Genomic DNA, 27,841 nt, shown 5'->3' with positions numbered 1-27,841 from the left:
AGCCTTACCAGGGTAATCGCAGTGGTGGATCCTCCTTTTTTCCAGCTCGGGGTTGTTCCGCCGATTGTACTTGGGCGCTGGCATGATGACGTGCCCCTGGGAGAGGTTCCCCAGGCTGTTCGAAAGTGGCGGGATCTGGCCTGGCTGAGCCAGTTTCAGTCCAAAAGTGGCTTCATAGGGAGGCGGCGGAGAGATGGTGTTGATGAGCTCCGGCTGGTTCTCGGGACTGCCGGGCTGCGAGTTGGGTGGCGAAGGGGGCAGGCTCACTCCCGGCACAGGGTAGAACTGTCCTGCTAAGTGGAAACTGCCTTGCCCTTGGGAGGTGGGTTGGAACGGCTTGGCCTGCCCGCCTGGCCTCATGGGCCTGGGAAGGGGTCTGGAGTCCAGCACGGAGCTGGTGGTGGACATGGCGACTCCGGTGATGGTGCTGATGGCCGTAGTGTTGCACGTGGAGTGTGCCATTGTGGTCATTTCTCCTCCACTGTGGCCAGATGGCAACTGGTAGAGCAGGCTTGATGACAGAGGGATCTCGGAGGGCATCTCTTGCTTGACGAAGATATTGTTCGCTGCCACCGACTGGGGCATACTGAAGACACTGGTGAAGTCTGGCAGAGTCTGGGTCAGGCCAGTAACGGATGAGCAGGGTTGGGCAAAGCTGGTGCCAGGTTCCATTTTGATCTGGGGGAAGGGGGCCAGGGGTTTGGTGGGCCGATAGAGCCCAGTGCGCAGGTGAGTGGTGTCCGGCAGGATCACATTGATATTCACACTGTAGGGCGTGGAAGGTGGCTTCTCGGTTGAGAAATACTCATCCACCACCGAGGCGCTCTCCCGGCGATACTTCTTATCGGGCACCATTGGCACCAAGGGCACTTGCCCAGAGAGGTACTTGTCCATTTCAGCGCGTGCCTAAAGGGGAGGTGCAGAAAAAGAGTGATTGTGAGAAAAGGAACAAATTCAGCTAAGATCACAGAGCACCGCACGGAGGAGGAGAATGTGCACAGAGTCCCATTGGCCACTCAACAGAGCCCCATGTAGCATCTCACCATGCAAATGAGTGTGAACTGTGAGGTCGATTTGCAAGTGAAAACATACAAGAATGCAGATGCAAAAGAAGCTGGCTCCATAAGCCTTCCGGTAAAATGACTAAAATAAGTAGGTACACGGGCAAAGATTTTTTTTACTTGGAAAAAGCCATTCTGAGGAAATAGAAAAACTCTGAAGGGGGTGGGGCTGTGTGTGCCAAGGACTCCTGCTATAGATGCTTTTACCTGACCCAAGACAATTCACCACCAGATGGCCATTTTCCAAGTACCAATAAACACAGGGCTTTTAGTGGCTCCCAATAGTCCTACAACAGAAGGCGTGGGCAGCCCTTTTCTCCCCATCCCCACGTTCAAGAGAAAGTGCTTTGACTTGGAGAACAGCTCTCTGCTGCCTGCTGTTGACTCCAGCAGCGGCACCGTGTGACTTTCCAGGCAGTTATTTCTAAACCCAAGAGCAAAGGCAGTACCAGGGAACCACCTCAGGAAGGAGTCAAATGCCACACGCACCTGAGCTACAGAAAGACCTGCTTGCTCAGGTACGGAGGTGTAAGTGGCAGCTGTCCAAGCTGCTCTGCTTCCCTTATCTCTGAACTTCACAAAAGAAGAGCTTCTTTCGGAGGTCACACAGGCACTACTAGCCAGCCCTGCCCAATTCACCATGCACATCCTCTGTTCAAGACAGGCACAGTCCCTTCCGCTTACATCATTTTGTTTCACTTTTATTTTGTTTTAAATCACACCTTTTCAAAGGGGAGAGAAGGATGTTGCCTCCGTGCCCAGTCTGCAAGCATCCCAGGAGGATATGGCTGCTTGCTGCTGGACCTGATGCTTGGCCCAATCCAACGGGGCTCTTCTCATGTTCATATCCCCCCACTGTAACTATACAGACGTACAAAGCTGCCTTGTGCCAAGCCAGACCATTGATCCTCCTTATGACTCAGAATCATGTACTCTTACGGGCAATGGCTCTGCAAGTTGCTGGACAAGAAAAGGTCTTTCTTGCCTAGGGCTGCCAGGCATAGCCAAGCAACTGGCGGGAGATGGGGGAGGCAAGGACTTCCGTATTGTGGGGGGGGGGATTGGCACCTCTAGTACAATGAAGCCACTTCCACCACAGCTGGAGTGCAACACCATCGCCCAGTGTGATGACATCACTTCCAGGTTGTACCAGAAGCGACACCATCACATCAGCACACTAACTGCACCCCCTCCCCCATTTTGCCTGGGCATTTTCCCCTGCCATCCAGCTGAGTGGCAGAGGGCAATGGAAACTGGGAGTGGGGGATCGCCTGCCCCCAGTGGGAAGTTGGTAGCCCTATTGCTTGCCACCCTTCAACTGGCGGTTTTATCTTCTACACGTCCAGCTGGTGCTCTTCCACTGAGCTGTGACCCCTCCCTATTGTAATCCTTAAGAACAAGAGAGAGGGATGTCTTCCTGTTTTCACAAGTGCACTCAGATTGGTTTAGTTTCATGCAATGAATATTTGTGGTAGTAGGAACATGGGAAGGGAAATTTTTTGAACCACGGTTTTGTGCAACAGATGGTGTTCAACTAAGAAATACTTTTGTGAGATGGTTCTGTTGTTTCTTTTGACACTTCATGCTGCAACACAGAGAGAACCCGTCTCACACTGGCCACAGATGAGGGCAGGATTCCCACCCAGCCCCAGTTTTGAATATTTGCATGATATGGGGTGCATTTGCTTGATCATCAAGGGGCCCTTGCCTCATTTCTGTTTGAGTGTTTCCATAAGTGTTTATCCTGAGTTGATGAATTGTGTGGAACTGATCTCAGATATGTAGCTGTGGGAGTGGGTGAACTACAAGCTCATGATGGCCTGGGATAATGCTGTCTTCCACAGGTGGACAGGATTTTGTGGTTTCTCCATTGCTGCAGATAAAGCTCAGCAGCAACACGGCCTCCCTATGGCAGGTTTCTTGACAGTTTTCTTGCCACAGTCCCCTGGAAGTGGCTGCACCCCATCTCTGGATCAGCACAAAAACCAAAAAACAAACCAGCACAAGAATACTGTTCTATCACGAGACCATTGTAACAACAGATATAGCAGATTCTTTGAATTCCCAGCTTTCAATATTTTAAAAAGTTGACTCTTGCCTTTTCTCTTGCAAAGATATATCTTTTCCTTCCACAAGTAGCTGGAGACTTTTTAAAATGAAAGCTGAGAACCTGCTATACCTACTGTCAATGCTCCCTCTAAGCTGTGGAGTCTTGCGAGCAAAAATTCTACTTTGTGAGCTACTGGCCTTAAAGTTGTGTGAGCGAGCGATTTGGCTACTGCATAAATTAGTTTGCTCTGGAGCCATCCTTCCTGAGCTAAGACAAAAATGGGTGAGCTGGAGGCTAAAAAACTGTGAGCTAGCTTGCACTAACTCAGCTTAGAGGGAACACTGCCTACTGCTACAATGGTGTGTCAGTCTAAAAATATCCTAGGGTCTATTTAAAAAAATAAAATAAACGCCCCCTAGTGGTGGGTAATGGAAATGGCTGCTGCAGGAACATAGGGAAAATGGATGCTATGTGGGCCATAATCAGACCCCACCCCACCCCCAGCAGCCATCCAGACTTTACTGTGATCTTTTCTAAGACTTCAGAGCAAAGCAGGTTTGAGAAAGATCAGAGAAATGTCATGGAAATGCACTATGTACAAATGCACCATGAATGCTGGGGAAGCAAGAAAAAAACTGCTTTTTAGAAGCATGGAACTTGGGACAGATAACTTGTGAGGAAGACCCCAGTGTGTGGGTAAAAATGACAGCAGCAAAACCTTGTGGCTGAGGAATTTGCCAGACTTTCCTCATGAACAGGAACTGGCAATAGAGACCCATTGTAGGTGAAGCCAAAGATGTTTGAACGGATTTCTGATTTCTGCACTTAGATATTTTTGTCTCCTTAATTAAAAAAAAAAGAAGAAGACCATAACTTTAGCTCCTAGGAATGGTGTCCTACATCTGAATACCACCCGTAGGTTCCTGTGGTCTTTTCCCTCCGTATAGACTGCAGAGCTGGGATGACATTAAGCAGGGTTAGCTGGGAAGTCTCTTAGATTTGCTTTTTCTCCAAGGACCGAGGCTGAGAGTGTGCCTGCTTTAACTCCTTGTACCCAGTATCCTCCCTGTCTAAACATTCTTAGTAGATAATCCAGAATAATAGAAGATCACGGCCTTTGATCATCCCGATTACAGCAAGCCACGGGCAGATAGCAAGAAGGACCAAGGTACACCTCGCTAGAGGGGCATGAAGGACACAGAGTCTAAGATAAATAAAATCCATAGGATGCAAGAAACCTGGCTTTCTTGCTCTCACATACAGACACAGGAATATTGAACACATGACATTTTTTTTTACCCCCCCCTCGAAATAATCTCAAAAGAGTTGAAGGGAGAAAAGGCAGATTAAAAGCCACCCCTCTGGAATTATTGTAAATCTCTGCACAAGAGCCCATCTCTTCACACATTGCTTCACAAGAGCCCCGTTTTTACACAGAATGCAGCTAGCTATATACTCCTTTGGCTCAATGTCAATCTTTATTGTCTCTCTCTAGTAAAATATTGACCAAGGTAAATATTTGCCTCTCTGATCATTCAGTCTTGGTATTGACCTCCATCTCAGCCGGTTTCTATTTGTTGGTGTTCTCTGCCTTCTAGAACTCTCTGAGGATAGTCCAGAAGCTGGAGCAGAAGAACAGCCTACAGAAGAGACCTCCAAAGCCTAGACAGGTTTTGTCCAACAAACGTAGAATCCATAAAGGCCTACAGGTCATCTGGTGAAGACCGGTCCACAGGGAACTGGCAGGCCAAAGGCCAAAATGGTCATATAGATAACCACCATCTGACCCATCACTCAATCTGTGTGTTTCTGGAGGCTAGAAAGAACCATTCACTCCTTGCCACTTCCTCATAGCTTGATGCACTATGAAGGAGGGGTCGCCAGAGTTGCCCAGGTTGTTTGCCTGGGGGCGGGGGAAGTGTGCTATTGCCCATCTACCCTGAAATGTTACAGCCACAGGTTGAGATCCAGCAGCAATGTGTCACATTCGGAGTCTGACAGGGGCTGTTGCCCTAGTTACAAGTTCCACCCTTTCCCTACACTTGGATGGTGTCAGGCTGCTAGTGCTAGGGTCTTATGAAATCACACAGCCTTAGTCCATGTAGTCCCATATTCCCCCTTGAAAGCAGCACCTACTGACTGTGGCCACTGCAATCAACTGTCTTGCAGTCCAAGCGAGACCACGAACCTGTTTAATCCATTCCAAGGTTCTAGTCTCCCAGGGCATACGACTTCTTCCCCTTTTCAGAAAACCAGCCCCTGCTCTGGGGACGTTTTCCAGGGAAGAAACTGTCCTCAAGTTCTTTGTGTGCTTTGCTGATGTGGTGAAAGTTTGCTGGGTGAGATACATTCCATTTTCTTTCAAGTGGCAAAAACCGTTGCCAGTTTCCTGGATGAGGACACCAGAAAGGAGTTTGTGGCACAGCATGCCCCATTCCTTTCAAGAAGACTCTAGGAAATCACATCTGGGGTACGGCCTCTGTCCCGCAACTCCCAGGAAGTAGTGTATGACAGGAAGCATTTGAAGTGGGACAAGACTGTGCCATGCATCACTAGCACTGACATGGGCAGTATGTGCCCTTGTCAACTGATAGAATACAGAATTATGATGAAGTCCAATGGAAGCAGAATTATACAAGAGTGGTGCTCCACTGGGATGAACACATGGAGGAGCTGCCTCATACCACTAGATCCCGCTGTAATGGTAAACCCTGGATCTAGAGGCTACCTTTCCCAGCAACGCCTACCCCTTGGCCGGGGCCCAAAAAACTTGAACTGTCATTCCTCAGGTTTTATTATTGTTATCACATTGTTATGCCGTTAGCAACCCCGAGCCCCATTCTGGGGGAGAAGCTAGATAAAAATCTAATAAAATAAATAAATAAAATAAAGGACTGGAAAACACAGGCAGGAAAACAAGAGAATCTGAGAGCAGGGCTGTGAAGCCTGGTGATGTACCACCAGAGAATCTGACAGCAGAGCAGATTGAAACCAAAGTGGTCCAAGTCAGGGTTGCCAGCCTCCAGGTGGGGCCAGGCGCTCTCCTGGAATTCCAACTGATCTCCATACTACAGGGATGAGCTCCCTTTCTGTGGAGGAAATGGCAACTTTGGAGGGCAGATTCTATGGCATCATATTGCTGAGTTCCCTTCCATCCCCAAACTCCACCTTTCCCAGGCACCACCCCAAAATCTTCAGGAATTTCCCAAGGCAGAGCTGGCAACCATAATCCAAAAAACTGTGTTGTTTCCCTGTGACAAAAGGATCTAGGGTTCCTGCCAGTTTGGTGCAGTGGTTAAGAGCGGCAGACTCTAATCTGGAGAACCGGGTTTGATTCCCCACTCCGCCGCATGCAGCCAGCTGGGTTACCTTGGGTCAGTCACAGTTCTCTCAGAGCTGTTCTCGAAAGAGCTCTCTCAGCCCCACCTACCTCACAGGGTGTCTGCTGTGAGGAGGGGAAAAGAGATTGTAAGCCACTCTCAGACTCCAAGTGAAGGGAGTGGTATAAATCCAACTCTTCTTCTTCTATGGCAGGAGGCCTCCTACCTGGCAGCCCTAGTTGTCCACTACCAGGATTTATTTTTCTTTTAGACAGCAGAGTCACCTGCATTGCTATGTCATTTGCAGGGCAGAGTAGCTTTAAGAATAGCTAGAAACTCTATAGATTTTCCTGTAGGATTTCTAGTGATTCCTAGAGCTACCATACATCCCAGGATGCAGATGATGTCATCCCCGTCCCCAGCCCTTCTGCCAGCTGCAAGGCCACTGCTGAATGGAGGCATAGTTAAAGCCTTGAATTATAACATTTTGAAATCCAGTTATTTTCTGCAACCACTCTTGGCGGCCGCAAGCATCCCTGTTTTATCCTAAAGGCACCTAGGGATTACTAGCTACATCTCACTCTGATAGCTAGAACCGGGTGCCAACTAGGGTTGCCAGCCAGCAGTTGGCAACCGGCAGGAGTCAGGGGTGGGATGGGGACAATGGAGTCACCATTGGGTATTGGTGTTGTGTCACTTCTGGGGGTAACCTGGAAATTAAGTCATGCCCTTGTAGGAATGACTGGAAGTGCTATGGCTTCCCCTAGAAGTGATGTGATGTTGTTGCCCAATGGTTATTTTTAAAAATTTTATCCCTCCCATCAGCTGCTGAAGTGCCAGCAGCAAATGGGAGTTGGTGACAGGAGATCTCCTGCTCCCAATGGACTAATGGCAAGCCGATTGCCAACTCCAACTGGGGACATTTCTGGAGGTTTGGGGGAGGTGTCTGGGGAGGGGATGGAGTTCAGTGGGGATGCGCCTCCAAGGAGTCCACCTTCCAAAGCGGCCATTTCCTCCAGCGAAACTGTCCTCTGCAGTCTGAAGATGTTGTAATTCCAGGAGAATTCCAGGCCTCCCCTGGAGGTTGGTGACTTTAATTGGAATCCACCAGGGTTAGTGTAGAATCTGCTAACCCTTGATTTGCTCACAGTATACAGTATAGCCTTACTACTGCTGGCAGCGACTGTTCAGGATTGCAAACAGAAGGGGCCTCTCCCAGCCCTGTTCTCTGAGATCTTTCTGATTTGAGATGCCAGGGACTGAAATGGGGACCTTCTGCAGGTGAAAACAGGAGCTCACCCCTGAGCCATGGGCCCTCAGGTAACAAATGTGTGACTTTTCAGTAAGACGTCTGGATCACCCCACGCCACCCCCCAAGCATTTTGAAAACAAGCATCCATGTGGATGAGGCCCAAGAAGGAGAATGGCTAAGGAAAAGAACCTGCATCATTATAGGGGGGGGGAAATCTCTCTTATCATCTCAGTGGGGAGAATCTGGGTCACTCTAATAAAGCCAAGGTTATCTGCACGGCAGTCTCAAATCTCTTCAGTCTCCCAACTCCCAACTCCCTAGTTCTTCAAAGGAATTTAATGGGAGGAAACAACTCTAGAGTCTTTCATGACTGGCTCCATGGCCCCCTGAAGGAAAATGTACATGAATATTGATTCATCATCACATGCAAAGAGACAATGGGCTTTACAGTCATGCTTGCAAGCCCAATCCAGTTGCAACAAATGTAATGGCTGGCGCAGCCACCTCCTCACCGCTCTGGGTATTCAAGCAATGGGAGAAGCTGGACTGCCTTCCCTTTTATGGCACGGAAGGTGTTAACCTCCACTCTTGCCCGCCACCACTACGCTTTGTGTTCATTTCCTCCTGAAGGTTCTTGGAACCTGAGCACTACGTACATTATCTCATCCTTGCTGGCACCAACTCAATTCCATCTGAGAAATCTATATGTGTTCTAGGAGGGAATTGACGCAGAAATCGGATGGGACAAAGGCCACCGGAAACCAGAGTGGGAAGGGGGTTTGTCCACCACAGAGACTATGCTTTGTCATTAAGATGGATGACTAACAGAATGTTGAGCCTTCTGTTGGCGCTGGGTGTGCACAACGGCCACAGAGTTTCTCACTGGGGCTTCAGATGCTGTTTCCTCTGCTATTGCATCAGGGCAACCAGGATATCGTGGGCTACAAGGTCCTGCGTTGGGGAGGGTCAAGTTACTGAGGTTGTAAAGCAATGTGTGAATTGTATCAGCACCACCTGCTTTTGCTCTGTTCCATGAGGATAATATGAACTGTGGCTTTTAGCACAAGAAACCGAGCTAAGCAGCACCAGGGCCTGAATGTAAACACATGTCCTCCAGTGGTACATATTCCTTGACCCCATATTCCCACTCTGCCCACTGTTGTAGAATGAATTTCAACCTAATACTGAGGCAGACATGGCCACTGGTCTTGGCCTGAACTCACCAGTAATAACATCTGAAGTTCTGAAGCGTTCATACTTTGTACTGTAGAACAGCAGGAATGTACACATTTGACAGCTAGACAAGGAAATGTGCTTCTTGGCTACAGGGATATGTACATTTTGATGTTAATATTTCGAAAATATTTTTGGCAGGCCAACAAGCTCCATGGAAGAATCATGTTCACTACTGTGCTACAAATCCCTTGTTTACTTAACATGAGTCACGTACACCAACTTTCCCAGCACTGGAGGGTATGCAAATCTCCCCCTCCCCATACACTGGCTTCAGTGGGTTATAAGAAATCTACCAGCAACATTTATTGAGGAATTAAGCAGGATACAAAAATTGGGGGGGGGGGATGAATGGAGGAGTCCAGACCTAGGCAACAGTAGAGAGAGAGAGATCTAGCAGTCTCCGGCAGATTCCTTGAGGTCTTTGGGGGAAGCTATAACAGTTAATATTCAATGAGACCATACTTTCCCCAGAGTCTTCCCTACTCAGACCTGTTCCCATAACCTTCCAAAGTACAGCCAGTTTTCTACACCTCCTGTTTACTTTGCTACTGGTTCACACCTCCCTAGTTTCTTGCAAGTGGAAATAGGGCTTGTGATGAAGAAGCAGCTGTTTACATTCAGACTTCACAAGGAAGGTGTTCTAAAAATCTTAAGGTAGGGAGGAAAGTGAGGGGTCCATTCTCCATAGCCCATTACATGCCTCTGCAACAGTGGTACACCTTTACTTAGCCTAAACTTTAATCCAGGCTTGGCTCCACACAGCAGAAAAACTAAGGATATGCCTCATGAGAGTGCTTTAAGAACCAGTGGAAGTTGGCCAGAGGCCACCAGGCATCTCTTGGCTTTAACAGTTGAATAGGAACCCAGAGAAGAAGAGAAAACCGACTAGAACCCAGGCAGTTAAGCAAAGCTGGCCAAGAACCTGAGCTGAGCCTGCTCGGTTAAAGCCAAGCTACTTTGAAGCATGGCTCAGTTCCCTCTCAAGACCTCTTTACTGAGGCCCCTGCCACACGGCAGAAAAAAACACGGCCAAAGTGCGGCTATTCAGAGCCGCACCAAAAAAGACACACAGCAGCGGGATCACACAGACCCCCTGAGCCGCCGCACCGTTGCTCCCTGGCACAATCAGATGCCGGGGAGGAAGCCACCGACAGGAGACCGAGGCAGCCGGCTGCGCATGTGTGTGCATGCGCAGTTCGGCTGGGAGCCTCGGATGCGCCGGCAGAAGGACGCACCGGCGATCCCACGGCCACGCTTGCTGCGGCCTTTCTGGTAAGTCCACCTCTGTAGGTGGTTTATTTTAACAGCGGATTTTTGGCCTGAAGGGCCGGATCGGGGACGGGTGCGCGCCGCTTCCCAGATGTTGCAGTGAGACCGCGCCCGTTTGCTGTGCCCCCAATCCGTCCCTCTCCTGGCCCAAAACTTTCTGTGTGACCGGGGCCTGAGAACCACTAAGGTTTTGCAAGTAGGCCTTGTGTTTAGGAGAAGAAAGGTGTGCAAACATCAAGATCAGAGGAGAATTCTAGCAGTGCAGTTGAGAGCAGAATTATGTCCTCCCAAATCCATTGAAGTGAGTGGGCTTAGAAGGGTGCAACTCTGTTTAGGATTGCACCACAAACCATAATCTTTTGGATTTCAAAAGCTGGAAGGCATATACACCAAGATGGATCCAGAAAATGTGTTCCCATGCTCTTCCAGAGACACACTTGAATGCATTTTTAATGGCAAATGCAGCCATTAGTTTTGCAAGTTACCTTGCTTGGCAGGTAAAACACAACGACTAAAGGAGCAAATGAATCATGGGCCAAGATCTTGGCTTGGGAAGATGCTCCTGATTGTGCATTCCAGGAAATCCCAGTAATAAGGAACAAATGGGGGCAGATGGTAATTGGGGCTATGGGCTACTATTTCTAGGGAATGATTATGACAACCTAACCAAATATCTTACACCTTTCAGCATACAGCGAGGATCCATTTGACACCTTCTCGTTTCTGTTTTGAGCTCCTTGCAGTACTTATGAACAGCCATTCTACTTCAAAAGCTGGTTTACCATAAGACTTGCCACCTGGCAGACTGTTGGGTTGAATGAATGATGGTTCTAATCCTGATCATAGACAATAACAGTGACAGATTCTTACCCACAAAGGCACACACATTTTCACAAAATCTACAGCCAGTACAAGACAGAGAGGAGAAAAAGTGGTAAGGAGCATCCACAAATATTTGTTCCACGTGGGAATAAAATGTTATCGGCTATTGAATGCAAAATGTCAACAGTAGGTGGGTCACTTGTTGACTCTCGCAGTGGCTCTTTGACTTTTTCTCTCCAAGCACTCCATGCTAAGTAGACCTGCAGTCTTTTCTAAATTCCAACAACAAGATGGCGCTGGGAAGGCTTCTACTTGGGGGTTAATCATTAGCTAACATGTTGTATTGCCTTAGGAAGAGAAAATGGAGGAAGACTTTGAAACGTTGAGTAACAAAAGACAGAATTTGCCTCAAAATGGGAAATTACGCTTCTTGAAGAACAAGCTGTGCAAACTTGGAGCCAGAATCCAATTCTTCTGAGGTCAAAATTGTCCTTGACATTTCCCAATCCCTCTTTCATACAATAACAAATCTGATCCTAAATGTAATTGTCCTTATCATTGGCAAAGCAGCACCTGGAGTGGATTTGTTTCATCTGGCTACAATTCCTACCTCAAGAATCTTTACTGGAATGCCCAGGAAAATGCTGAAGCATGGCTCCTGTAAATACTTGAAGCTTACCCCCAAGTAACTGCCTGCCGGCCCGTTCGGAACATAAAGTGGCAGCTCAGGATGAGCAAGTGATCTTTCTCAGCTATTTGAGTGTGGTCATAGTCCCCACAGGGATGGGTGGCAGGCCCAGTCAGGGTGTGGTAGAGTAGCATAGAGGATCCCCACTCTGGTAATAGCACAGGATGAATAAGCCTTGCAGGAAAAATATAGTGCCCACAGTGTGTCCAAATTATAGAAAGCATCTGAAATCATTTGTTGTGTGATCTGTGACTACATGGTAACCTCTTCATGTACAGTCATGGCATCAATATATTAATTATCAGTTTAAAAAACATTTTTGAACTTCCACCCTAGTGGCATACAAGGGGAAATGGCTGCAGCAGGAAAAGTGTGGGGAAATCCATCGTGTGGGAGCCCCATTGGCGTCGTGCTGCATTGGCAGCTGAAGTCACACTGAGGAAACTGCAGTTAAGCCTCCCCATGTGGAAAGGGTCATGATATCTGCCACCCCTTGGCAATCCATTCATGTACACTGGGGGTCCGGCCATTTTCTCCACACCATAGCATTTTTAAAAAAAAGTTGTTAGCATTGAGAAAATTCCCTGATCAGGATGATGAGCATATGCACATTAAGAACTTGCCATGTGGCAACAGCCACCAGGTAGAGAGACTGCAAGCATCTACCACACAGTGTGTGCTGTAATGTGCTCAGTGACCCAGAAGCATAGAAATCTGGACAAATGAGTGCAAGGGCTTTCAAGAGGAATGAATGGCTTGCTGTGACTTCTATAGCACGAGCTGCTACCACAAGTGGAGACAGGAGATTAGGAAAGGCGTGATCCGCCATGGGGATGCACCAAAGCACTGGTGCTTAGTTATAAATTCTGTACAGATGGAGAGAATCTCTGTCCCTTCTTCACCCACATAGCAGAATACCACCCCACTTTGTAAGCGTACTCCAGTAGGTAATTCAGAGGGAAAAGACAAGACCAAGTAGGGAGTCTTCCTCCCCTCCCCCCAAATGCCACAACACTGAGTCTAGCAGGAGAAGCATGTGCTTAACGGCATGCCCAAAGTTGCAGGCCTTGCATTGAGATGTTGCAATCCTCTCACCGAGTTCAATCTTGCCTTATGAAGAGAGAGGCTGCCTGTTTTCTCTGCTGCAATTTCCACATCTGAAATGGAAGTGGAAAAGGCGTCTGTTTGCCGAAACAAAGTGTGTTAGTGTGTGCGCGTATGTGTGTGGCAATGTGGCACTTGGCTCCCTTTAGCCTCCTTATCCAAGCCTTTATCTCTCTTGCTGCTGCTCACAGAAAGTCAAGCCATAGAGTGGAGAATTTCAAGGAGAATTCCATTCTAGTGATTTGAAAAACAAGAGATCAGACAGCCAGAATGGCACGTAATCCCAGGCTCTTTGGAGCAATTGCTCTCCTCCAGTTCTGAAACACCCTCCAGGCACCTGGCCAGAGCACCTTCCTCTCCAAAAAGAAAGCAGCCCTTCCTGAACTTTTCTCAACAAGCAGCGAACAAAACAACCGAAACAACTCTCAACGCAGCCACTTTCAAACGCACCCTTTCGGTTCCACTTATTCTGCCTGGTCCTGCCCCAAAGATATCGCCAACTGTAGAAAGTTCAGATCAGAAAGTGACTTTTACAAGTCCAAAGCCCAATACTCCCCAAACTAAGCTCCCCAGTTTATCAAGTGCCTGTATAAAGGACTTGTTTCTGCCCAGAGGAAGTCAGGACAAGCACCCATTCATGGGCACAAAATATTTGCCCCCCCCCTTTACACCACATCAGCATGAATCACATGCAGCAATTTTAGCAAGCTGAGTAACTTTTCATCTGCCTGAAATCAAACGTGATCGTCCCCATTACACCTATGGAGGAAAAGGGATCCCTACGTTTTAAACCTTGTCTATAATTTATTTCATCACCTTTTCTGGAAAAAAATCTCAACCAAGAACAAGTCTCTGGCCATCTAACCCACAGCCTTACTTCCTGTTCCAAGTTGAAGATTCTGGGGTGCCTCGGACACTCCCAGAGTATCACTTACCTGTGCCAAATCATGTTGATTGTCCAGGATCCGTATTGGGGGTTTGATGTCATCGAAGACAGCCGTGTCTTCAGTAGGCTCCCTGGACATAGTGACTGGCTTGAGTAGCGTAAATGCTGTGCTTTCATCTGAACTTGGGGCGCTTACTACAAGCCCCCCACTACTCATCCTGCCCAGCTTCCTCCACTCTCACTCAATCAAGTTGTGAAACACAAATCAGGAAAGAAAGAAAAAAGCTTTGGGACAAGGCACTGAGAAGCTCAGGCACTCCGAAGCACGCCTGCCTGTTGCTAATCTTTAGGAATCCAGGTGCTCTGTAGCCTTAAGAATCCCAATCTGTTACAGAAAAACTTCACCTGTCCTGATGTGGGAGGCACTCTAACCTGGCAAATGTCTGTGACAGACTGGCTGAGCCAATCAGGGAGGAAGTGAGCGCAGTTCTGGCCAATGAAGGAGCCAAATGCTTCTTCCTTAAGGCAACACAAGATAGAATGAGCAGTGCAGAGAGCCTGGCTGCTGGGGCTGCATCTATCAGCCATGTTACAGGTAGGGAAGGAGCAGAAACAAGGCGGATTCTGTGCCAGGTGCTTCCAGGATAAATGCTCAGCTACAATTCTGTTGGATAATTTGTGGGCCCCGAGGTCACCTGGACCATCTCGCTGCTTCAAGAGCCCTGACTTGCCTTTCCTCTTCTCCTCCAGTACTTGTGCCAGGGTTTCACTAGTACCAATCAGCAATACAATGAAATCATATTTGGTCTTTCCCTTCTGTGAGTTAGGCCAATGAAATCTCCACTTTTTCCAATGGCAAATAGAAGATGAATATTAAGGCTGCATAGCAAGAAGGCTTGAACCCACCTTATCAACTCTGCATTCTCTGAGCCTCACTGGCTTTCCAGTGGGAGACTTTTTCTTGATCATGCCTGGGAGACAGAAGGAGTTCAGTACAGTGCAGTTGCCATGTTAACCCCCCCCCCCATTAAATTACATCACTTTCTAAAACAGCATCTAAAGTGTTAGATTCTAAAGTGACGAGCAAGAATTAAATACGCACAGGAAACTGGATATTACAGGTCACTACAGCAGTATGCCAGATTCTGTATTTCACCAAACTCTTGATCAAATGGAGGTAATATAATACAGCTGTTCCTTAAGAAGCAGAAGAGTTAGTGCAGGGCCAACTGGCAAAGAATCTTCATCACCTTCCCTATAATTTCTGCAGTGTCTGAAATGATGAGTTTGCTGTACAAGCAGGGAGCAAGGCCCCTTTCCAGCTGCAGTCGCAGAGCTGAGAAGCAGGCGGCTACCTGCAAGAGGGCAAGGTCACTGGTCCAAGGGCAGCCAGACCTGCTGCTGCAGGATTCCTTATTTCATTCATTTCTGGCCCTTGTTGATTAAGGGAATTTACCTTGGATATTTGCATCTGGATTGCTCCCTATTTGCCTTATGCTTTTCTACATACTTCAGGGTTTTGTTGGGTAAACTGGCCTGGAGTGTTCAGTTTGCTTCTTACAAAAATAGCCCCCCTTTAAAAATGTCAGTTTGGCGGAGAGGTGCTTAAGCACACCTTTTTCTCAAAGCAGCAGAAGCTCATCAATTCAGGAAGCAAATCTGCTTCTTTATCAGTTTCTTTATTCAAAAGATCCTGCCTTATAATTCTCAAGGCCCACAAGGCAAAATAAAACAAAACATCAGATTTTTAAAAAATCTGTTAGAAATAAAACCAATAGTACAAAACCTAATCAATTAAACAGACTGCCAGTACCGGTAAACACAATTCAGAAGAAAACCAAAGCCCCAAATCAAGTAGCAGCAGTTAACAAAGGCAGTTTGAGGAGGAGGGGGGCTTTCCCTCAAATGCATTCTGTTCTGCCATAGTTGTCTGAAAGTGGGAAGAAATGGGAGGCGATGGGCCTTCCTGGAAAGTGAATTTCACCCTCCTGGGGTTGAGAATGTGCTTTGGACTCTCTCTCTCTCTCTCTCTCTCTCTCTCTCTCTCTCTCTCTCCTCTCTCTCTCTCTCTCTCTCTCTCTCTGGGGGGGGGTGTCCCTTGGCCACTTAGGGCTGTAAATGGCACCTTGAATTAGATCAAGAAACCAAGGGGAAGCCATTGCAGTTCTTTCAAAGCTTGGCACAAGGATAGGACAGCCTGTCTCTGCACAAGGAGTCACCACAAAACAAAAGACAAGGTCCCTGTAAATCGAAACAGTCTTGGCTTGATGCATGATTCTATTTTCAGCCACTGAGAATGGACAAAAGCAGCAGAAGGGGTGAGCCAAGACAAAAAGTGAGCAAAGATGGGCCACAGGATCTAAACATGACAGTAATCTTTTTTTATCCAAGTGGGGCTACTTGATCCACACACCAAATACAGTAGCAAAGTTCATTAGAGCTGAAATTGAGAACTAGTCCGCAAATTATTCTCGGTGAATTTTGATGGTGAATATTTTCAGCACCAGCAGAGGTCCAAGCAATGTTCAACATTTGTCAATATCTGATGTCTGGCAAGCTGCCTGTATTTGACACTACCTGGTAGGTGACTTGCAATAGGTTTTCAATCAATGTCCCCTTTATTCATTTAGCTATTCAGACCAAGCAATTATTGGATTTTGGGGGGATTTTTTAACATTTTGTTTGTGTGCCCATGCCTGGAAGTCATGATGACCTCTGGCGACACCTACTGGGACATGGAGGACATTCAGAGAAGTGGCTGGTTAACTTACCTCTGCCTCCCAGCCCTGGTATTTTTTGGAGGTCTCCCATTCAAATACTTGTCAGGGTCGGCCCTGCTTAGCTTCCAAGATCTGACAAGACCAGGCTTACCTGGGCTATCCATATCAGGGCGCAATGTTTAGATTGTGATGTAAAGCTTCTATTTTGAAATTCAAATGGCCAATTTTAATGCCACAGTTCTCATTTGGCAGAATTTTCAAATGTTGTGAGATTTCATTACACCTCCAGTCTGTTCGAGTTCCCAGATGTACAGACCCTCGAAGGCCTCTGCAGGCCAGATTACCTTCTAGTCTGACCCGCAACAGTGTCATAGTGTAGACAAGCCCTCTGGCAAATTTTGTGACATTAGGCAGCACTCCAAGTGCCTCAGGCTTCTGCACACCACCACCCAGACACACCAAACAAAGTACACAGGCTAGATCCAGGACGTTGGACTTCAGTGCCCTCACCAGAGAATAAATGGAGAGAATAAGGTTGAACTGGTGGTATTGTATCATGAGTTCATGACACATCTATGTAGGGGTCATTTCGTAGAAAAAGCGCTAGGGGAACTCATTAGCATAACTCATTAGCATATGCCACACACCCTGACATCACCGGAAGTGTGTCATAAGGCCACACACCCCGCCCCCAACGGTCCCGGCCGCTGCCGCCGGCCTTGCAGCTCCTCTGCCGAGCCCCATGAGGGGCCCGGCGGTGGACCTGCAAGGCCGGCGGGAGTGCAAGGAAGCCCCGCGAAGGCCCTCCCTGGCCCCAGGCAGGCAGGGGTGGGGAGAGGCAGGGAGGAAGCAACTTACCCTCCCTCTTCTCCTGCCTCCTCCTGGCTGAATGAGGGCCGGAAGCGGGGCGGCCGGAAGCAGGGGGCGGGGCTTCGTCATGTGCCCCGCCCCCTGTACCTCACCCGGGGGAACTGCGATCCCCCACGATCCAGCCCCGAAATGACCTCTGCATCTATGGGGCAGCAGCATACCCAAATGGGGGGGGGGATGCTAATGGAGAAGGTACCAGAGAAACATTTAGTGGTGGTAGAAAGTGCCAACAAATCACAGCTGACTTATGGCGACCCCATAAGGTTTTCAAGGCAAGAGAACAGAGGTGGTTTGCTATTGCCTGCCTCTGCATAGCAGTCCTGGCAGTCTCCCAGATCCTAGTCTAAAACCTTGGAAGACCCTTTTGCTGGCCCATCCATGAGTGGAGGCAAAGTTGCAAAGAAGGAGGGAGGGAGCACAGATCTTCCAGGGACATGTTCAAATATTGACTCGCTCTCCAGCTCTCAAGGAGCTGCTTGCACATTCTCCATGCTGGAGAGCTCTGTGATATTCCAAAGCTTACCCTACCGTTAAGCCAACAGCCGCTGAGCTAGGTCCTGCAAAAGGGATAATTGCCTCTCTAGGTCCTACGAAAGGGATAATTGCCTCTCTTGGATAACTCGAGATGCAGGTCACTGATAGAATCAAGGCCGAAGCAAATTTATGGGCAGATAAGAAGTATGCATGTTGTTTTTATTGCCGAAATCAGAAGATCCTTTTAGCTGGGAAATCATTTACAGAGGCAATGCCGAGCTGGATCTGTAGTGCGGCGACAGGGGTGAAGTGCCAGGACTGATAGCATGCTGGAAATTCCCACAGAGATTTGGAAAAGGCAAACACTGAAAACCCCATTATGTCAGTCAACCAACCATCAGTTATTCTACTCCATCCTCAGAGAATGCCAGCCGTGTCCCTTTCTGCAAAGGGCTGCTTCTTTGTGAGGCTGCAACAGACTGGATGAGTCTTCGTTGACCCAACAAGGAGCTCCCCAACCTTTGCAAAATCATAACGTACCACCCCACCCTGCACAATAGCTGTCCAACGATAACCTCCTGCAGAAGAAAGACTTGTCCGTCATCCCCCATTCTAGTACTTTCAGACTTTTCCACACTGGGGACAGTTCCCTCGACTGAGTGATGAATTAATATTTCCAAATATTTGAATGGCCATTTGTTGTACTAAAGAATTTGACAGATATATCTTTTTTATTTTCAAACGTATCCCTCTGACTTCCCATCTAATCCCAGATGGTACAACAGGTATTGAGAGTTCAATGGGAAGTGCCGTCTGGCACCAGGAAGGCAAAAATCTTGCCATCCCCCACCCCAAGAAAAGATGGTATTCCTGTTAACTGCTGATCCTGACCTACTTCATGGTGTCTCGCTGTCTTGGCTAAAAGCACGACAAAGTACACCATTGTGTGCACTACTTAGTGCTCTTCGGCCCTTCTACTGCTGGTCATACACATGTGGAAACAACAGAAGGGTAGTTCTGAAGGTGCTTCTTGTATCCAGTTTCTGAATTGATCTATTGGCTATGCAAAAAGAGTTTGATCCTGTTTTCACTTTCCTCTGCTTTATGATGCCCATGTGTGTTTGCTTTGGTCAAACTGCAGCTCTGGCTTGGTTTAATTTTTGCCAGCCTCGCGGTAATCCTGTGGACCAAGCCTGATGGTGCACTGGCAGTCCTATCTTCAGAGCTTCATGCCATTTTTACAGTTCATTTTGTAGATGTGCAGGGACCCAGTTGGGGCAGTCATGCATGAAGAGGGGGAGATTTAAGCTTTTCTCTCTGCAAATGTTTTCCTGTCAAGAAACAGCCTTGGGGAACTGCTAATTGCCCCACAAAGTACATTATGGCTACATGGTCATTTTGGAGTTATTTTCTAAGGGCACTAGGTTCTCCAGTGAGAATACCTGCAGCTTAGACCATTGAATGGCAGCTTCTTTGTGGCTCTTGCAGTGTTTTGGGGCTGAGAGACTGCAATGGACTGTTCTATTGTCAGGGTGACATGCACACGCCTTGTGCGACTACATGGATGACCACTCAGAGAACATCATTCAGATACGTGCAACCACTTACAGCCTCTGATGGCTACTTATGGGGAGCACAGAGTATTGGAGGATTGATCCCCATTCTTGGTTATATAAATCAAAGGGGGCTGTGGAAGGGGAGGCAGAGCATGTGGTGCATCTCATATGCACAGCAATGTTCCCTCTAAGCTGAGTTAGTGTGAGCTAGCTCACAGTTTTTTAACCTTCGGATCACACATATTTGTCTTAGCTCAGGAAGGATGGCTCCAGAGCAGGCTAATACATGCAGCAGCCAAATCATTCGCTCACAGCTTTAATGCCAGTAGCTCACAAAGTAGAATTTTTGTTCACAAGACTCCACAGCTTAGAGGGAGCATTGGTGCACAGGGGAATCTGCCACCACAGGACTCTCCCACAACAGCCACTACATCAGAGCTGCACAGGAATCTGGTTATCCTGCAATCCTTGTGGCTAACCCAAAAGTGTGGGGTTTTTATTTGTGCTCTTCCCCTCTCTTGCAATTTCTTCCTCTTCATTCTACACACAGAGACACTTGGCCAGCCAGTCTGTTCAGCCTGAAAATCCGTTCTCAGTAGAAAAGGGGAGGACAATGGAATGGGTCCATCTGAGCTGCCTTGTGCCATGAGGCAGAATTGCTGGGGGAAGCAATCTGCAATTGGGGGGCGATGCAAGCCAGACCCACCCCACAAGCAACACTCCCTCTAAGCTTTGGAGTCTTGCGAGCAGACATTCAACTTTGTGAGCTACTGGCATTAAAGTTGTGAGCAAGCGATTGGGCTACTGCATAAATCACTTTGCTTTGGAACCATCCTTCCTGAGCTAAGGCAAAAATGGGTGAGCTGGAAGCTAAAAATCTGTGAGCTAGCTCACACTAACTCAGCTTAGAGAGAACGCTGCCCACAAGTCTAGGGTCACCAAACGCTCTAACCTCTACACCATGCTGGCTCTCATACGGAAGTATAATATGGCCTACTCCAAGCACTCAGGACGTGGACAGGTTGTATATTCACACTAACTCAGCTTAGAGAGAACGCTGCCCACAAGTCTAGGATGAGCCATGCAGGCCACAGTGTCTCAGCTTCCAAGCGCTCTTCTTGTTTCTAAAACAAAAACAGGGCCCGTGGACTGTCCTGCCTGTCTTTGTTCAGCTGCTTTGTGCTCTTCCACCAATGAGCTTGTTTCATCCTCCTAACTGGGGTTGCCAACCTCCAGATGGTGGCTGGAGAACAGATATCCGTTTACCTGGAGAAAATGGTCACTTTGGAAGGTAGACTCTATGGCACTGAAGTCCCTCCCCTACCCAAACCCCTCCCTCCTCAGGTTCCACCCCCAAAATATCCAGGTATGTCCCAACCCGGAGGTGGCAACCCATCTCCTAACAGCCCTGCGATACACATTCATCTGGCCAGCAGTACTTTGTCCAAGAGCACCCACTGAGTTTTGCGGAAGGGATGTGTCTCTGGCTTGCCAGTAGCCTAGCCCCTTAAGGAGGAAGCCCAAAGCACCATGCATTCTGAGGGCTGGTGTGACATTTCAGATTGGCAAGCGGGGGTGGGGGGAGAGAAAGCAGTGTTCAGCCTCTGGTACAATACCCCAAAAGGGTCTTGTGGCACTGCCCCCTTCCACTGGGTATCTGCTACAAGAAACTATTTTGTAGACCAGAGAGAGAGAGAGAGAGAGAGAGAGAGAGAGAGGAGAGAGAGAGAGAGGGGAGAGAGAGAGAGAGACCTATAGGGAAAGTCATTATACCTGATCTGAAACACAGAGGGGGAGGGGGAAGGTTGGCCCTCCCTGCCCCATCTAAATGGCACTCCTGCTCAGAGGGACTTTCCGTGTTTCAGGGCGGAGGGCCAAGTTTGCTGTGAAGACACCAGATCCACAAATGGAGGAAAGGAGAAAGATGTAAGACCTCTTCAGCTCCCCTTGAAGAACGGTGGGTTGTAAAAGAAGTAAAAAGGTAAAGGTAAAGGTTCCCTTGCTCGAAAGCCAGTCGAATTCGACTCTAGGGTTGCGGTGCTCATCTCCGTTTCAAAGCCGAAGAGCCAGCGCTGTCCGAAGACGTTTCCGTGGTCATGTGGCCGGCATGCCTAAACACCAAAGCGCATGGAACACTGTTACCTTCCCACCGAAGAGGTACCTATTTATCTACTTGCAATTTCTTCCTTTCGAACTGTTAGGTTGGCAGGAGCTGGAACTAGAGACGGGAGCCCACTCCGTCATGCGGCAACTCGGGTCTCAAACTGCTGAACTACTGACCTTCCACAGCCTGCAGTTCAGCATCTTAACCACTTGAGCCACCGCAGCTCCTTTGTAAAAGAAGTAAAACAACATAAAATAGCTTTTCTTTGGTATTGGGGGAGGGGACAAATTCAGATCAAGGCTGCAGTATAATCACAACATTTTCCTGGTGGAAATCAACACACACACCCTCCCCGCTATTTGCCCTGTTGAGGAAAACCCATGGGTCTGGAGCGGCACACTGATTTCTATCCATCCCTTTACCCAGATTAGATGATCTCAAGCGGCTTATTTTACATTATGGCTGCCACTGGGGTCTCATTGTCTGGCAGGCCCAATCCTGCACCTCCGCTGAATGCAAACTGGCTAGTGAGTAAGAGAAGCCGTGAGGCTGGAGAGACACCTGAAGAGGATGCAAATGAGGTATGCTTTGGCAGTTGGATAAATGGATTTGAATCTGATGCAAAATATTTTTGCCTGTGCAGGCAGAGGTGGGGGTAAGGAATAGAACAGCCTTACTGATCTGACTTCGCAGAGCTGCTCTGAGAAGACATCTTTGCCCAGAGAGGGACCTGAAGGGGGAAACTTTAAAGTGTTGAATGCCTTTTATGTGTGTGTGGAGGGTATCAAGCTATTTAAAGAAAACATGAAAGATGCAAAGGAAAAATGTGTGCATGTGTCTCTGAAATTTTAAGTGGTAGTGGAAAGTGCAGGCAAGTCACTGCCAACTTATGGTGACCCTGTAGGGTTTTCTAGGCAAGAGACGTTCAGAGGTGATTTGCCATTGCCTGACTCTGCAGAGTGACTCTGGATTTCCTTGGCAGTCTCCCATCCAAATACTAACCAGGGTGGACCCTGCTTAGCTCCTGAAATGTGACAAAATTTTCAGTATACTAGTTTAAAACATCCCTGACCAGAATGGTCCAGGCTGGCCTGATCTCATCAAATCTTGGAAGCTAAACAGGGTCAGTGCTGGTTAGTATTTGGGTGGGAGACCACAAGAGAATGCCCAGGTCAGTACGCCGAGGCAGGCAATGGCAAACCCCCTCTGAACGTCTCTTGCTTTGAACACCCTACGGGGTAGTGCCATATGTTGCCTGCGACTTGATAGTACTTTCTACCACCAGTCTAAACATAAATACACAAATAAAACAAATACCGTAACATTTTCCCCCCAGGTATAGAAACTGTGGTTCTGGCTGGGTTATTTTATTTTTTTAATTGCTTGCTTTTCTTCAAAACTGCTAAGCAAGTAAGAAAACTAGACAAACAGAAGATAGACCTGTTCTAATGGATACTTCAATTACAGACGCAGGCTGACCAAGTTGGTGGTTCTAGTTTCTCTCCATTTTCATGGACTCCTGTGGGAAACAATTGTTCCCAATCACAGCGATGTGTGTTTAAGCCCATTTTCATGTGGTGGGAAGAGGTGCTGCTGTTTCCTTAAGAATCAAACCAAAGGGCTGCTCTGTGAGGCAGACTGGGACTTCGAAAGGGAGAGGAGAAGCCCTACAAAGACCAGCCCAGGCAAGTCAAGGCAGGATTTAGATGTGCACGCAAAGGCAGGAGAAAGACCGAGGGAGGTGGCAGCATCCCAAACTGATAATTGTATTGCTCAACAGCAACCGCAGCAGCAGCAGCAGGCGAACAGTTAACGGTGTGTGTGTGTGTGTGTGTGTGTGTGTGTGATGTTGCTGGAATGTGCCTATTATTCCTTTCACCTCTGGCCTCCTCTGTGAGATGTGTTTGCTGAGCTGGTTTCTCATGGAAACGATTCTTTAGAAGCAATGAAGCTGCAAAACATGGGTAATAACATTTGCCTTGGCTGTATGTCTTGACAACAACTGGCATGTGGAGGGAGGGGAGGAGGGAAGGGACTCCACTGTTCGAGAGGCTGCCCTGAAAGCTTTTGGCTAGCAGTTTTGGAACCAACATGAAATCCAATGCTGCCCACGCCCACCCACTCTCTGCACACAGCTCCTCTGCTGTTTCTAGGCGAGCAATGAGATCCTCCCCTTTGCCTTTGGCGCTCAGCGATTCTGCTTCCAGAGTCCCCTCTAACAAACAGCTGCGTGCCCCCGTATGCTTCATGTGTGAGGTTTCGCCACCCTACTCCCTGGCCCTCAGTTGCCCTGCCTGATGGCCCTTAACTTTTTTTGACTGTAATCCCTCTGTGAGGTTTCCCCCTCAGCAAGCTGATCCTTCCGTACAGGCAGGGCTATTTTGGGGCAGGAACGCACAGGAACGGAGTTCCGGCTGGCTCCCAAGTTGGCCACGCCCAGCAGGAACTCATTAGCATAATAGGCCACACCCAACAGCAGAAACTCATTAGGATTGGCTACATTAGGGGTGTGTGGCTTAACATACAAAGGAGTTCCTGCTGCAAAAAAGGCCCTGGACCGTTTTGACAAGATAAACAGAATAAGAAGCAAAAGGTGGGTGTGGCTGGATAAGCACACTTCTGGTAACATGGGGGTGTGGCCTAATGTGCTAATGAGCTGTGCTGTTAGGGGTGTGGCCTAATATGCTAATGAGTTTCTGCTGTTGGGTGTGGCCTATTATGCTAATGAGTTTCTGCTGGGCTTTTTCTACAAAAAGAGCCCTGCATACAGGAATGTTGCCACCCAAATATTATCACAAAGAAATGTGATCACCGACACCAGGTCCAAAAGTGCAGGGCATCTGTGTGAGGACCCCCACAGGAGCTGCTCGGGCAGGAGACGGGACAGCAATAGAGGGGAAATACCTGGAGATTTTGGGGTGGAGCCTGGGGAGGGCAGGGTTTGGGAGGGAGGGACCTCAGACGGGTATAATGCCATGGAGTCCACCCTCTGAAACAGCCATTTTCTCCAGGGGAATTGATCCCTGTCACCGGGAGGATCAACTGTAATGGTGCGAGATCTCCTTGATAGCCATGAGCTGATCTGAAAGACAGCGGGAGCTGGAAAGCATGCCCATACTTCTCCCTGCCCTCAAGGAGGGCGGACTGCTGGAAGGCACACACAGCCTGGTACAAATGCCCTCTGCACTAACAAGAAGGGTGCCAGCTCCATTGAGCCAAAGCTGCAGGAAAGGAGAGCTCACCTCCCACACAGGCTTGGCCTCTGACTTCCTTTACAACAGTCAGAGTCACCTTTTCCACAGTTACAATCTGCCCTCCTGTTCCCTTTAGATATCAGCAGGATGTGTGTGCAGAGCGGTCCTGGTGCCAGCTCAGTGAATCAGGGGCAAGGCCCACCTGGAGTAGCAGGAAGTGGTTGTACCTCTCATCAGCAGTGGGAGTGGAGGGGTATTGTGTTGGTTTTCATGGGCTCTCTGTGCCCTCCTACCAGAATACAGATAACAAATTCTTTAACACTTTCCTTCCAGAATGACATTTAGTTTGTTTTGCAATATAAACCAATGGATCGCCAGACATTGCCCCCGTGCTTGCATTTTGAGTGTCTGGATCATATCAAGAAAGAAGACAGTGCATCTGGTCATATGCAGAGTACCTTTCCCACATTCATAACCTCCCTTCCATCTGGAAAAAGAGTAGGGCTTACAGGTCAATAAGTGTTACCTCCATGTTTGTTCCAGATCCATGGATGACTACCCCACTGAACAGAGAGTATTTATTTGCTCTGGGAAATTGGTTGCTGGTGGACTAGGTTGTCTAATCCAGCCAGGCAATTATTATGTTCTTTTTGGGGGTTGGAAACACCAGCTGGCACTTTCCTGCTCAAAATCCCCCCCCATCTATTCCCCCTCCCCCAAGAAAAAACACAGGTCCCAAAATCTTGGTGGTGGGAATTTCAAGTGGGGAAAAATGACTGGTAGAGGAAGGGTTAAACAGCCCCCCCCAAAACACAACTTCTTGGCATTGTTTTCTTTTATTTAAAAAATTATGCACTGTGTTATACACATCTACGTGTAACGTGGTTTATCCTTTTGTTGGAAAAGGAAGCTGAAGAAGGGATTAAGTCCGACCTTTGAACACAGAAGTGAGTCATGTCCCATGGTGTGCATCATACTTAATACATTTTAACTCTCTCAATTAATCAATTAATTATTATTTATTTATTAAATTGGGTTTCTAGACTGCCCTGCCCTGCGAAACAGGGCTCAGGATGGTGTACAACAATATAGACAACATTCATACAATAAATTCACAGTTAAAAACAATAAAAATACAGTACTTAATCTATTTAGATGCCGCCGCCGCGGCAGGGCTCTTTTTGTAGCAGGAACTCATTTGCATATTAAGTGACACACCCCTAATGTAGCCAATCCTCCAAGAGCTTACAGTAGCCCCTGTAAGAAGAGCTCTGTAAGCTCTTGGAGGATTGGCTACATTAGGGGTGTGTGGCCTAATATGCAAAGGAGTTCCTGCTACAAAAAGAGCCCCATGGCACTAAAACTTCCAAATGTGCAACCGCCTCATGGGGGGGGAGGGGAGAGGCAAGAGAAGACGGTCGCTGCCCTTAACCAAACGCCTGGTTGAACATCTCTGCCTCACAGGCCCTGCGGAACCACCCTAAGTCCCACAGGGCACGGATGTTGTTCGGCAGAGACTTCCACCAGGTTGGAGCCAGGGCAGAAAAAGCCCAGGTTCTGGTCGAGGACAGCCAGATGTCTCTCAGGCTGGGGGCCACCAGGAGGTTCTAATTTGCTGAGTGTAGTGCTCTTTGGGGGGGGGTATACTGGGAGAGGCGGTCCCAAATTATGGCTTAACTAAGAACAATGTTCTCTGCTGAAGATTAAAAAGTGGGTCCTTTTGTTAATATCTTTGGTCTCAAGATGTTGCTGAAGTGCCTGCCAGTGGAGTTAAACCCCTGATTTCAGGGGCTTCAGCCCACTGCCAGCCAGCTGCCCTCCTGGCAGGGGAAGCCCTACTCCCCAAACAGGGATGTCACCATGCAATGTCCCCGAAGGAATGACATCACCCAGAGTGACATCACTGTGCCGGGGATATTGCGTGGGGCTGTTCTGGTATTTGGACAAACTCTATGGTTTTGAGGCCAAAAAACCCATAGAGTTTGCCCAAATACCTGAGCATTTTTCCTGCGTGACGTCCCCGCCGTGATGACGTCACTTCCAGGTGATGTCATTGTGTCATTGATGTCACGTGACGTCTCCGCCCACCCCCAGAATACCCCCCAAAGTCCCCTGCTCCAGCCAAGGTAAGACCTTGATATCGTAGGTGGGTTTTGTGGTTCTGCTGATATCTGGCAGGGAAGTCCCCCTGGGCGAGTGGTAGCTGCCCCCCCCCCCACAGCCTTCCTCTGCTCCAAGCCTGTTGGAGAATTAATTCACCTAGATGTCATAATAACAGCGGATCTTCTCTTGCACAAAGCTGGTTCTCTCCTCTTTTGTCTGCTGGGATGTTCTCTGCTATAACATGCTCCGGCTTGCACACAGTTTTTGGTGTGTATTTTTGTTGTTGTTGGCATTGTACAAAACAAAATGATGTGGAGAGGCAGAAAATCATCCAACAATGCAAAACTGAGGCCAGCCTATCCTAAGCAGAGAAAATGCGACTAAGCAGTTTGTAATATGTGGCCTGTGGCAGCTTCCATATATGTTGTGGTTGCATGTGGAATGTGCTTACTAATGCCATTGTGGACACTCACCAGACATTGTGGAGAACATGTACACATTCTGAGTAACAATGTGAAATGTACATAACCTACAGGTCTTGAAGAATGAGTCTTTCACATATTGACCAGACAATGTGAAAACTGACCAGGTAATATACGACACTATTCAGCTGGCAACATCATTTGGGGGTTCTGCATGTTGACTGGCAATATTTATTTATTTAAACCATTCCTATGCCACATTTCCACCCAAGTATCCCTAAGCTCCTGGGGATGCCAGCCAGTGGCCCGGATCAAAACACTGGAATGTTTGAATATTAAAACCGCATTTAAAATAAAATATGTATATGAAAAGTATACAATTCAATAAAACATATAAACACAAACACACATAACACAACCAGGAAGGGCCCCCCAATAACAGTTAGTGGGGAAATGCCAAAGAAAACAAAAAAGACTTCCCCTGCTGGCATGATAGGAGAGTGACGAATCTCCCTGGGGAGGGAGTTCCAAAGTTTCGGCGTCACAACCAAGAAGGCCCTCTCTTGGGTTTCTGCCCAACTGGCCTCAGATGGTGGGGGCACCTGAAACAGGGCCTCTGAAGCTGACTGGAGTGGATGGTTCATGTGGAAGTAGCCAGTCCTTCAGGTATGCTGGCCCCAAGTCATATAACGCTTTAAAGATCAATACCA

At 48.0% G+C, this 27,841-nt stretch overlaps 1 protein-coding gene across 1 annotated transcript in view; it reads right to left on the bottom strand.

Annotated features, from left to right (window-relative positions):
• LOC107108537 (Krueppel-like factor 5) overlaps window positions 1–14,012 on the bottom strand; it is a 22,229-nt gene extending 8,217 nt beyond the window's left edge. Inside the window, exons 1-2 of the mRNA XM_015408980.1 lie at window positions 13,738–14,012; window positions 9–906 (exon numbers count right to left, since the gene is read on the bottom strand). Coding sequence (XP_015264466.1) covers window positions 9–906; window positions 13,738–13,905 — 1,066 coding nt within the window. The 5' untranslated portion in view covers window positions 13,906–14,012. The remainder of the gene's footprint in view (window positions 1–8; window positions 907–13,737) is intronic.
• Between the last annotated feature and the right edge of the window lie 13,829 nt (window positions 14,013–27,841).

Source organism: Gekko japonicus, unplaced genomic scaffold (genome assembly GCF_001447785.1).
Source record: "Gekko japonicus isolate JY-2015 unplaced genomic scaffold, Gekko_japonicus_V1.1 scaffold19, whole genome shotgun sequence".
Taxonomy (NCBI): domain Eukaryota; kingdom Metazoa; phylum Chordata; class Lepidosauria; order Squamata; family Gekkonidae; genus Gekko; species Gekko japonicus.
The sequence above is the reverse complement of the archived record's forward strand: the minus strand, read 5'-3'. Positions and strand labels throughout refer to the sequence as shown.